Source organism: Phaethon aethereus, assembly GCF_964289735.1.
Source record: "Phaethon aethereus genome assembly, chromosome: 11".
Lineage (NCBI taxonomy): Eukaryota > Metazoa > Chordata > Aves > Phaethontiformes > Phaethontidae > Phaethon > Phaethon aethereus.
The window spans coordinates 7747765-7760510 of NC_138587.1; the positions used below are offsets into that span (position 1 = coordinate 7747765).

A 12746-nucleotide genomic window follows, 5' to 3' on the forward strand; every position below is an offset into this window, starting at 1 on the left:
TGAATGTTAATGAGATCTACAATTTTTAATTGTATAGGTTTGGTTTTTGGGTTTTAAAATTTTTTTTTAGAACCTTGCTTTTTAAAATGACTGTTGGTTTCACGCTATCTGTAGGACATCCTGAGGCTGGCATCCCCCGGAGGGTGTACCTGCTGCCAGGCCATCACTCTGCCCTTGTTTCATCCAATAAGCTCAACAACATCCCAATATACCCAGCCTGTTGCGTGTTATTTAAGCCATAGGATATGACAGAGCATGTTTTATGGGGCCATTAATTTATGCTGTGGGTGACTTTAACCACCCAAGAAGTATATTAATAGGCCTATAAAATACACCCTGGAGTGTCTTAATATGGTTATGAGATTGATCTTCAGCTTTATATTCCACTGTGTGTGATATTATTGAAATAAATTGTAGAGGAAGGTGACGCAGGGGATCCCAGTAAGGGGTGAGTTGCCTTTTTCTTCTTAGGATCCCGTGGTCACGGATTCACTCTGTGGAGCGAGCCGTGGGATGGGGATCCAGCCACCCTGCGGTGGGAGGCTGGAGATGTCCCACACAAGGTCCTGCCTTTTGGGGATGGAGCTTGCTGGCCCAGCTCTGCAGATTACTTTCTGTCCATGCTGGCTGGTCTGTGGCTCTAACCAGAACTTCTCATGTCCCGACACTTGCGAGGCGTTTTTACAACTACAGGGTTCAACTGGTATCTGGAGTTGGGTCATCTGCTGGAATATTTGCGAGAGCCACAACTCAAAGCAGTGTCAGCCTGGCTCCCCCTTCTTACCAGAGAGCAGCCTCAGCTTGCCCAGAAACTCTGGACACCACACAGACACTTTTTCTCTGATAAAATTTAGGTGGGATTACTATGAACAACAACTCCTGTTTGGCAAATACAGCAATACATGGCTTTCCCACTGGCAGATGCTGGTAGTGTGGGTGTACCAACAGGAAACCTCGATGTCTGAAAGGCTGGACCTTGTTTGAAGTCTCTTGTTTTTACTCCCAAGATCCACATACTCAGCCTTTCAAAGCCTCGAGGCCTGTGATGTCAAAATATTGAGGGTTTGGGAGCTCGTCTGGAAATTAAGAATAAATTCTGCTCTATTAAATAATCTGTATTTTTGTTCATAGCCTTAATCATTGTCATCTTTTTTTTATGCTCTCTGGTGGGAGCGGATGGCTCTGCACTCTCATAAACCCACAACATTCTCAGTGACTAGACATGGCTTTTCATCCCAAAACAAGTAAAACTCTGGTTTTCCCTAGTTTTAGAAATCTGAGAGAATGATTTGATGCTTGGGGGAGATTTCACCCGTTTTACAATCCAGGACACAGCATGAAATTTCAGAGATGCTTATGAGACCAAGACTGCGGGTCGATAGCCTATTTGAAAGAACCATTTTAGCTGCTGTTGTGTGTTTGCAGTGGGGCCCAAAGCACGCGGAGCACCTTCTGAAGGAGGGAGAAAGCACCAGCCTGCTCATCCCAACAGATGGGCCACCAAACCACAGCAACTGTAGACAAAAGAGCAAGGGAATTGGGCTCTGCTTAAAGCTCTGAGCCAGCCCGAATCAGGTTTTATAGCGCCGTGAGCTGGTAAGAGCGTGCTGTCCTGCGTGAGATGATGCTGGACCCACCGCGGCAGGTGAGATAGGATGGCTGCAGCGAGCCTTACTCCGACGAGAGATGTGCCCGAGCTTCTCCCTGCCCCTTGTTAATGTTCAGCTGTTCCCCAGGTGCCTTGTGAAACTTCATTAATTAACGTTTATAATGCACTTAGAGACCCTTGCAAAAAGGAGGGTGTTATTATTAGGACTGTAGTTGTTCAAGATGAAGACAGTCTGTTAATCATTACATCCGTTCCCTGCAAAGGCAGGACCACCATCTCCTGGGAGAGAGGCCACACTGAGCACCTGAAATGCAGAGACAGGTTTTTGTTCGGTGTAATGACCTGGTGATCTATCGGGCTGGTGTCGGGGACTCTTCTGGGCAGGGGCAGGCCTGCCACAGGTCACGGGCTCAGCGCTGTTAATGGCTAACCAAGGGCTTCCTTACTAGAGCTGGCTGGAGCAACTACGTTCTGAAATCATCTTGTGGCAGCAGTAAGATGCTGGGCAGTCTCAGGGTTGGGAATGAGGGCAACTAAAAATCTTGGGCTATATCTGAGCTGTCACAACTGATGCCAGCTTCCAGGATCTAGGGCTATCCTGACTAATGGCTTGACCAACTGGCCCTTACTGGATGCGACTAGGAGATAAAATGGTAGGTAGTTGGTCATGGAGGAAAACTCAAAGGAAAGTCTTAAAATCAAGTGAAAGTTCTGGGTGAGGTTTGCAGGTTTTGTTAATTACAAGCGAGAACAATTTTGGGAACACAGTGGCCCAGACACGAGTAGGGCGTTAGGATTACGATGGGAACAGCTCACACTTGCATTAGTGTTGCAGCGTTTGTAAGTAAACAGAAAATGGCCCTTGGAAATCTGTCGTCTCATAAATCTTACCAGCAAAATTGTTTTTCTAAATAGTGTTTTTCAAACTTTTTTTCCATGAGGCGTGAGTAGCTCTGTAAGATCTATTCAGGGCAGCCACAGCTCATGTGATACTCACATGGATCCCAGATGAATTTTAGCTTAGCAGGGCTGTCACATAACACGTCCCGCAAAATGATGGTGATGAAAATACGTCACACCCAGCTCTCAGCTGTGAACAAGAGTATCCTTGCGCTGTGCGCTCACACGTGCGACACCACTATCAGCTGGCATGCAGATGAGATAGAAACCCTTCCCCTCTAGCCATGCTGCCGCTCCTCAGGCTTTGTGGGCCTCCGGAGCATTTATTCCTTGGAGGATTTAGTCTCATCACTGATCCAGTTTTTACTGGTCAAGGTACAGTAAAAAGTGTGCTGTGATCCTAAAAGTGACAAATTGGGTAGCCGGTCACAGAGCCAGCGAGAGCAGGCGTGAGGCAGTTACTGCTGCTCAAACATAGGGGATCAGCACAGCTTTAAGCGTGAAAATTAAGTATTAAAGTTCCAAATGGAAAGAACCCTCTTAGAGAGGTGGAAGAAAACAAGGGCTAGACACAGCAGGTAATTTGAATTTCATGAGTCCACTTCTGCATTTGCCCCTCATTCCCAGGAAGGCCGGCTCTGCCCCGCGCCTTGGAAGGGGCTCAAGTACTTACTCCAACTTTCCAAGCACTGGCAATCCCATCTGCTTCCTGTGGAGACCTGGGCAGAGGTGCCTGAGGCGCCGGGGATGGAGCTGGCTCGCTGCTGTGCTACGTGACAGTGGACAAAGCGTTCCATTCCCTTGCCTGGAGGTGGCCGTGCCACTCGGGCCAGCGACCGCGGCTTCTGCGGCTGCAGAGCAGCGCCTGCAGCGATGGGGATGTTACGACGTAGCCGTATGAGAGATCTCGGCTGGGGGAAAGGAGTGATGGGGATGCAGCGTGTGGGGAAGGACGGGTTTCTCTACTTCGCCTAGGACAGGTCTACGGGCAGGGAAGGTACCCCTCTCACCCCTCTTCTGAGGTCTGTGAGCTAAGCCTGGCTGATCAGCTCAGCCAGCACCGGAGGCCATTAGGCTGAGCTCCATCCCCAGCTATGGCACACATGGGCTCCCTGAGCCCGCCGGCTCGCCTGTCGCAGATCATTTCGGTACACGCATGGCTTGAAAGATGTGTGATGCGAGAGCGACGTGGACAGCGGCACAAGTCTGCGGGCTGTACGGCAGAGCGTTAGCGCTGTGCAGGGAGCGAGACCGGGCTCTTTGTCTCCCTGTGTCACTTCTCAGTCCCGATCAGCAGCAAAATAGGGCACGCACGCATCTGACAACCGAATTCCTTGCTGGAAGGGGTTCGGTCATGCATAAGACTGCTCAAAATGAGGCCTGGCTTTCAGGTTTGGAAGCGTGGAGCATGACCTGGAAGGGACAGCTGGTGCATGCACGCTTACTTATTTTCCCCTTTTGAGTTTTGCGCTCCAAGTTTCTGGATAACTTTGAAAAGTTGTGGCCAAGGGCAAACGCACGGAAGTGGGTCCCTTTCCCCTGCAGAGACCTCGCTGTAGGTCTGTCCCGCTCCAGAACAATTACACAGGGAAAATAAAATGAGAGAGCATGATTCGAGCACTCAGTCAAAAAATGGAGAGCTAAGGGTACGAGCACGGATTTTTTAACTCAGCCTTGATACCATTTTAACAGCAGCTTGTGCAAGTTTCTCCCGGGGACCCCGCCGCATCCTCTCCCGTAAGGAGGCAGCGCGGGAGCGCAGGTGAGCCGCGCTTCCAGCGGTCTGCGGCTTGGACAGTCCTGGAGATCCTCCCGGGAAAGCGCGGGATTACCGGCCCTCTTCCCGCGAAACACGAGCATCGCCCGGGGCCGAACTTCTCCCGGGGCCGCCCGCGCTCCCCAGCCCCTTCCCGGAGCCGCGTTCCCTCCGCGAAAGGCTCTCGCCCCAGCGTCCCCCCGCGCTACGCGGGCACCGACTCCCCCCTCCGGGGAACAAAAGTTGTCCGTGGGAGCGGGGCCCGCCGGGCGGAGGGGGGAGACACGCGGGACCGGGGCTCGCCCGTGGGGAGCGCGGGGGGGGGGGGGGGGCCGCGCCGGGGGCGGGGAGCGGGCGGGGCGGGGCGGGGAGTGCGAGGGCGCCTGCGCGGGGCGCGCGGAGCGGAGCGCGGCGGAGCGGGACGGGCCGGGGCGTCAGGAAACAAACGGGTCTTTGTATCGCCTTAAAGGCGCCGCGCGCCGACCTCCGCGCCCCGCGCGGCGCTCCGCGGGGAGGGGCGGCGAGGCACAACAGCAGCGCGGGAGGGCGAAGAAGAGCCGGATTTGCTTTTTCAGCGCTTTTAAAAATTTAAAAAATTTTTCTTCTTTTTCTTTTTTTTTTTTTTTAATAACAGGGGAGAGTGGACGGCGGGGGGCAGGCGCGCGTCCTCCGCGGGCGCGGAGCCATGCGGGCCGCGCGCGGCGCCGGCGGCGATGGCTTGAGGGGCCGGCGGCGGCGTGGTCTATGAGGAGCGGGTCGGCGCTCCCTGCGCACCTGCTTACCGCGCTTCCGCGGGCGCGGAGGGCCGCGCAGCACCATGTCGCGCGTCGTCCAGAAGAAGAACCACTGGGCCAGCCGGGTGCGGCAGTGCTCGCTCACCCGCGGGCCCGGCGGGCAGCTGAGCTTCGCCCTGCTCGGCGGCGCGGAGCACGGCGAGTTCCCCTACGCGGGCGCGGTGGCGGGGGACGGCGAGGCAGCGCTGAGCGAGGGGGAGCTGCTGCTGGAGGTGCAGGGGGTCCGCGTCTCGGGGCTGCCGCGCTACGACGTGCTGGAAGTGATCCGGAGCTGCAAGGACCCCATCGTGGTCAAAGCCGTCCGGCAAGGTGCGAGCGGGGCCGGGCCGCGGGGGGACGGGTCGCGGGGTCCCATGGGGCCGCGCGGGAGGTGAAGGGCCCTTCCTGAGGTGCTGGGTGGCCACGGGGCGAGTGCGGTACGGAAGGGAGAGGCCAACATTAGCCCTTCGGGGCAGCGCAGGACTCCGAAAGGAGTCACACGTCCCGGGCGGCAGCGTACCTCCGCGGGCGCCCACTCGTGTCAGCACACACTCGTGTGCGCACCTTGGCCGTGTGCGCTTGTGCGGCGGCACCTGATCGCCCTGACTCGGTCCAGGAGCCTCCCCGCAGGTTTCTGGCCCGCGTGAAGCAATTGCGTGAGACTTTCCCCCGGTCACCGCGGAGCCTCCAGCGCTTCCTGCGGGGACACCCACGGGTGTCGGGGGCAAGACAGACCCGCAACTGGGTGAGCGTGGGAGAGGTTCCCGCGGGAGAGGTTCCCGCCTCCGGCTGCTGAGCATCCTTTTGGGCAGCCGCGCTGCTGGGTCTCGTTCAGAAAGTGCGAGCGTGCGGTTGCCGGCTGCCCACCTTGGGAGGAGGGGGCTGTGACCCTCCTGCGAGGGCAGTTCCCCCCTCTGGCTGACGGGCAGCTGGGGGTCGGTTTGGTTTTTTTCCCCTTCTTTTTCTTTTTTCCGCCTGGTTTGCCCTAGGTGAGGGCACGGCCGCGCTGCCAGCCCTGCAGCGCAGGTGACGGCACGCACAGGTAGCCCTCCCGTTTGGCTTTGGAAGAGGAGAGGAAGAGTCCTCCCACGCGAGATTAAAAAAAGCCACTTCACATCCGTGTACACGCAACAGTCGCCCAACAGGTTAGCGTAACAGGCCCGGCTGATGGGCTTGTAACTTCCAGGGCAGGGCTTGCCTCCAGTGCCAGGAGGCTGCGGGCGCAGCGGAGCTGCAGCCGGGCCCCCGGGGGCTGGAGGAGCCCCCCGTGGAGGAAGGAAGGGCAGTCTTCCTCGGACCGCCCAGGAGATTCCTTAGGGAAAAGTTTGTCACCCAGGCGTGGATGCATCTTCGGGGAGCAGATCCGCGGCGGGGCTGCGGGGCGCCCTCCGCCGCCCCCTCCCCTGCCAGCGCACAAGTGCCCCGCAGCTTGGGGGGCCCAGGCACGGCCGCTTGGTACTTCGCTTCCCAAAGGCAGTAGAAATCGTCCAGCAAACCGTGGGGAACTCCCAACAAAACCCAGTTTTCTTTCAAGCAAATTTTCCCTGCTGCGTTTTTGCCGCTTCGCTGGGAAGTAGGGAGGGAAACAGCCTGCCGCGCTCCCTGGCCAGGCGAGAGGGGGAGCGTGGAGGGAAGTATGAGGAAACTAGGCAGGTTTTGTTGGTTTGGTTTTTTTTTCATACTGATTGTTTTAGCAGAAGTGTTAAAATACAGCTTCTGATGTTGCAATGCCGTCAGTGTTGGTGCATGGAGGCAGGTGTGTAAAAAAACAAAACAAAAAAAGACCGCCCAAAAAACCCACCCCAACAAACCCCTTCCCAAGCAAGCAAGTTGTGATTAAACTTTTTGTTATTTTGGAAACACTAGTTAATCTAAAGAGAAACATACCACGGGAATATACCAGAAATGACAGAATTGAGTAGTAAATGTGTCTCAGCTCCAGGATAAGCTCAAAAGTTGGGTTTACTGGGAAGTTGGGAGAAAAAGGTTCTGGAGTCAGGGCAGGCACTTGAACCTTGGACCATCCTCATCCCGAGGTGAGAACCAAGCTGTTGGTTACTGTGGGCTTGTAGTTTCCCCCCCCCCCCTTCCATCCCCCCATATTTTAAATTTTTTTAATGCTTTATTAGACAGAAATGTAGAATAGAAATATATGTTTTTTAAAAATAATTAAATATTTTTGTGGTCTGGAATGCATTTCCCCGTGCCTGTCAGTGATAGCCTGGCATCTGCACGCTGTTCTGCGCAGAGCGGGGAACTCCCTTGTGGATCAGTGTCATAAGCATAGAAGAGTGTTTTAATTAAAATGCATTACTTCTACGTTGATTAAAAATCTCATTATGGGGAAGGCAACTGTCATTCAACAGGAGGTGTGTGGCACTGGGGCAGACAGCAGAGTGTGAAGATAAGGTTGCAAATGTGTTTTTAAGTATGATTCTCTTCCTCTTCCCAGTTCTTAGTGCCTAACCGACTGGTGCTGAAATGCTAGGGCAATATTAGCCTGGAAATGTGTACATTTTATTGCCTTGTCTATTTTGTATTACATTTACAAGGCTGGAAAAACAGGAAATTTACTATAAATAAGTCGGTCATCTGCAAGCATGAACAGAGAAAATAATTGTTCTGACCTTGCACTTAGTGGAAGGCAAGGGACTAGGATGTGAAGCATAGGTGGAATAGGCTGTGGATGGGCTTTACCATTAAACTAGGGTTTATAGACTTACAGGTCCGCATGCAATGTTTCTTCTCGCCTTTGTGAGTCTTTAGTTTGAATAGGTTCCCACGAAGTACAAAAAGGGGGAACCTATACCAATTTTCTTAATTGGAATAACGGTATTTAATACTGCTCATATGGGATTTCTTGAACCTTCGCTTACCCTGTGACAAAGAATGAGGCAAGCTAAAAAACTTTAATGAAGCTTTCCCTTCCTTTTCCCCATATGCACCCTTTTTTGGTGTTACATTTGAGAAGAAAATTGGGGAAAGAGGAAGAATCAGCTGCCATGTGTCTTAGTAACTTTCAGAACTGTCAAACGTGTGAAAAAACCTCACTTAGCACATAGTGCTTTTATGACTGTTTCCATCTTAAATCTGTGCCTAAATTTTGGCAATTGGCAATTAACTCCTGTGGAGTTAATAAATGCATTTTTATTATTACTGAGAGTACAGAATTAATAGATTGAATTATAGGAGCAATGGTCGCATGTTCTTGTGTAAATCTGGCATTGCCTTAACACAATGATTTCTCAGCTGTGTTGTGAATATTGTACCTTCCCTGAATACACTTCACGTTTTTTAAAGTAGCTCACTTGGGTAAATTGATAATAAAATTGGGCACACTGTTTCTTCTTATGTATCTCGGTTAACAGAGTCCAGCACAACAGCACGGAAGTTTACCATGCCATTCTGCACAAGGGAAGAATTAAGGCTGTATCTATAAAAAATTACCAGGTTTTGGTTAAGGCAAGGTGTCTGGGTTTTCTTTCTCTCTCGGTGAGAGATGGGCATATTCAGAGAGATTTCAGATTGTGGCCTTTTATTTTTATGTTTTTTTTCTCATTGGTTAGATGACCCATGCCAAATCATACCAAGCCAGATGCTTGATATGGGAAACTGTCAAAGCTGATGTGTTTGTACACTTATTTTTAAATTGTTTTTTTAGTTCTCAGTTCAATGCTTTGCTTCCCTAAAAAGGCTCTCTCAGGATCCCAAGATACAAATGACCAATTGCTTTGAAATCATGAGGTGTTGAGATCAGTTTATGCAATTAATAATTTTCATAGTACTTTGCAGCTGGGATTGATCCCACAGTGGGGAGTTGTTGTGGGTTTTTTGTGTAGGGGATTTGTTTTTTTTTTAGCCCCATACGGGGCAAACAGGAGCAGGCATGATCCCAAACAGAAACGGTCACTGTTTACCCAGCGCTATCAGCTGCATTTGTTTCTTTTCAAACATTAACTTGACCCTAAGATAAATTCTGAAATACGGTGCAGTGACTCAACGCTTCAATGTCAGGCTGGCATTTGCTGTATGAGGCGATGGTGAAATGTTGGAGTCAGTTACAGGTACTAGTCCAAATGAAACCAGCTTCTTTCAAAAAGTTTGCATGAGCTGGTATTTGGACCTTTTCCTTTTATTTTTCTCAGAGAGCTTGTGAGAGAATTGCGGTCTTGGATAATTTCTTTTTTTTTTTTTTGTAGAATAAAAAAAGGAGGAAAAGTGGGTGCATCTGTAGAAGGAAAAGTGGATGCATCTGTAAATTTTTGTGTGTTCAGTAGCTTAGCAGACGCTGGGAAGCAGAGTGTCACTTTGTCAGCTGGTGACACTGAACATCCCACCCTAAGTAGGTTATGCTGGTGCCTGGCATTGCAGAAAGGCGAGCGCCGGTGTGTACGTGCCTCCCTGAGATGCAGCAGAGCTTGTGTTCGGCTTCATGAGCCGGCAGCTCCGCTGGGCCAGCGAAGGGAAAAGCTGTTTAGAGAGTGAGCTCTTGCTGTTCCTAGCTTGCAGCGTCACTCATGAGCTCCAAAAAGTGTTTTCGTTCAAGTCTCTGCGTAGCTGAGTGCCAGTCGCTTGCACGGTGAATCCTGTAAGTCGTTTTTCCATTTGACCCAAATTCTTTTAGGACCCAAGTGGATTTGAAGTGGGGTGAAAGATTGGCCATCCGAAAACTTGGGAGATGTTCATGCTTTTTTAGATTTATAAGGCCTGTTTTCGTTGCTGACCCGCTGGGATGAGCATTGTGCGGGGCTAGTCACTACTGAAACGTAAAACAGAAGGAGGCAGAATCTCTTTTTTGCATCACTTCTAATATATTTTGCTACAAATCAGTAATCTTCTTTCTTTAAAGTAGTGCTTCATTTAGTAGTTCTGAAATGTGTAAAAACCAAAAAACAAAAAAACACCCACCAAAAAACCCCACCCCAACAAACCCCTTCCCAAGCAAGCAAGTTGTGATTAAACTTTTTGTTATTTTGGAAACACTAGTTAATCTAAAGAGAAACATACCACGGGAATATACCAGAAATGACAGAATTGAGTAGTAAATGTGTCTCAGCTCCAGGATGTGGTCAAAAGAAGAGGCAGAGAGCTGAGTTTTGCCATGCCAGTTGGGTTTACTGGGAAGTTGGGAGAAAAAGGTTCAAAACCCTGCCTGGAGTCAGGGCAGGCACTTGAACCTTGGACCATCCTCATCCCGAGGTGAGAACCAAGCTGTTGGTTTACTGTGGGATTGTAGTTTCCCTCCCCCTCCCACCCCCCATCTTTTTAATTTTTTGGGGGGAGATGTTCATGCTTTTTTAGTTTTATAAGGCCTGTTTTTGTTGCTGACCCGTTGGGATGAGCATTGTGCGGGGCTAGTCACTACCGAAACGTAAAATAGAAGGAGGAAGAATCTCTTTTTTTGCATCACTTCTAATATATTTTGCTACAAATCAGTAATATCCTTTCTTTAAAGTAGTGCTTCATTTAGTAGTTCTGAAATGTGTATGTCTGTGTATTAAAATACTGCTGTGAGGAGGACCTTGTCTTTACGATGCCTGAATTTACAGTGTTGTACTTGTCAGGATTTAGAAGTTGATCCTGCTGGTGGCAAACCAGTCATCCATCCTCTCCAGAGCCGTGAGGTAGCACCCCAGAGGTGGACGTTAGAGCCTAGGTGCCACATCTTTGCTGTTATAAAAAAAAAAATGAGGAATTAATGTGATCCTTTTAATGGCATGACATGGTATTATGTTTTCCACAATAAGGTTAATCTTTCCACCCATTGAGATGGGGCTCCGGGCTCCCTCTTTATGGCCAGTCAGATCACAGAGCAATTAAATCACAATTATAGTCTAATTATGTGCAGTCATTCAACATCATTGCAAAATAAGATGTGTAACACTATCCTGTGTGTTGTTTCGGTTTAAGACCAAGTTACAACTCTGGTATGAGTAAATTATTGACCTGCTGTTGTGAGATTTAAGATTCATCTTCCATGTATCTTGTTAGAAATTTAAGAACTTCTTTTAACAGGTTTGAAAGCCAAACTATCAATAGCTCATTGCGTTCCCATGTTTGAGATTGTCATTTTTCTCTGATTCAGGCTGCGGTCATTCATGGATCTCCTCTGACTGTTTTTGTATCTTTACCTGATGCCTGAGACGTACCCCTACTCCTTTGACAGCCTAGGCATGCCCAGGGAGAACATTTGCCCGAGGGCAGCTACATTAAGGTGTAAAAATCTCCTGAGTAGCACTTCGGTGGCTGTGCAGAACTGATGATTTGGGCAGACAGGTCCCTCATTCATTGGATTTCAGCATCGCTCAGCTTGAAGGTAACGTGGAAACCGAGAAGATGCTGCTGCCTCAAGGGCTTTTTCTATCACACTAGCAAGGTCTGAGCTGTGAGCAAAGGTAGGATCCTTGGGACCTCTACTGAGGTTTTTTAAAATAATTGACCACGTTTGTTATTTACGTTCCCTTACTTTAGTCCAGACACAAGCTATGCTGGCTAGTTATTTCAGGTGTTCATTTTTTTTTTTTTAATACTTCCTCTGACTTTGACTGGAACTCGTAAATCAAGGCATATGGGTCTTGATCTTTGTGTGCTGCAAGTGACCAAGTTTCTTGGTGAAAAGCATGGAGGACCGGTTCTGTATGAACAAGTGCCGTGAATTTATAGAGAGTATATCAAGAATTGAGGCAAAACATGAGCTGAAGGCTGGGATCCTTACTGTGCGCAAGCAGTGTTTGGAGGGCTGGTGCTCAGACTTCTCCACCGCATCTGAGCTCCTTCCAGCTCCGCATCCCAACCCCAGCAACAGCAAAATCCGGGATCCTCTCACTCTGTATTTCTGCAGAGTTTCTTCTCTGGCTCAGCTGTGGAAAAAACTTATTTTTACTTTTTAGAAACTATAAAATGACCTTTTTGCACCAAGGGCGCAGGGATGGGTCATCCCTCCTGTGCTGTATGAAGATCTTCCCCGTCCCCGTTACCCTGGCACCGGAGGCACAGCTTGCAGGACAGAGACAAGAGCAGCTTTTTGGCGCTGAGCGACAGTGCTGCTGAGCGTGCAAGATGAGCTCCTGCAGAAACATGATTTTCACTGCTATCATCATTTTATCCATCTCTCTTGACACTTGATGTTTTGTTTTCTCACTTTGTATTTCAGTCTCGCACAACTTGCTTTGGCTTAGCTGTTGCGGCCGTGTGACAGGTAAGGCTCTGAGTCCCGCTGGAGCCGGCAACCCGTAGAGATCCACACATTCAGTGCGTTTTGGGGGTTCCCTGCAAGGATCTGGTGTTGGGAAACAAACCTAAACCTGGGCTATCATCCAGAATTTGTTTTCTACTAATCTGATAGAGAGCTGTGGAAGAGCCTGCCTGTTTCCAGAGAGCTTGGCAGCCTTTACGTTGGGCTGGTATGTTGGCAGATTTGGTTGTTTGGGTGGGTTTTTTTTCTCCTTTATTTTTCTTTTTTTGCTTCTCCTTCTAGACCAAATAGGTGGGCCAGCATCTTTCTTGGCCCTGCAGGAGCAGCATGGCTCAGGGTAGCTGGGATATTTTTGTTGAGATCCACCCTTCAGTTTCCAAAGGTCAGACACTCCATCCATCCTCCCTCCTGTGACATTTTAAATGGTTTCCAGAGCTATTCCGCCGCTACAGGCTGGAATGATGGCACCGCTCTCTCTGTTAGTCCCCAGTCCTGACTTTGGCATCATTTGTG

At 49.9% G+C, this 12746-nt stretch overlaps 1 protein-coding gene across 1 annotated transcript in view; it reads left to right on the top strand.

The window, feature by feature from the left end:
* Positions 1 to 4159: 4159 nt before the first annotated feature.
* The window catches only part of MAGI1 (membrane associated guanylate kinase, WW and PDZ domain containing 1), a 362851-nt gene continuing 354264 nt past the window's right edge, over positions 4160 to 12746 (top strand). The window contains exon 1 of the mRNA XM_082004576.1: positions 4160 to 5368. Within this exon, the coding sequence (XP_081860702.1) occupies positions 5083 to 5368 (286 nt within the window). The 5' untranslated portion in view covers positions 4160 to 5082. The remainder of the gene's footprint in view (positions 5369 to 12746) is intronic.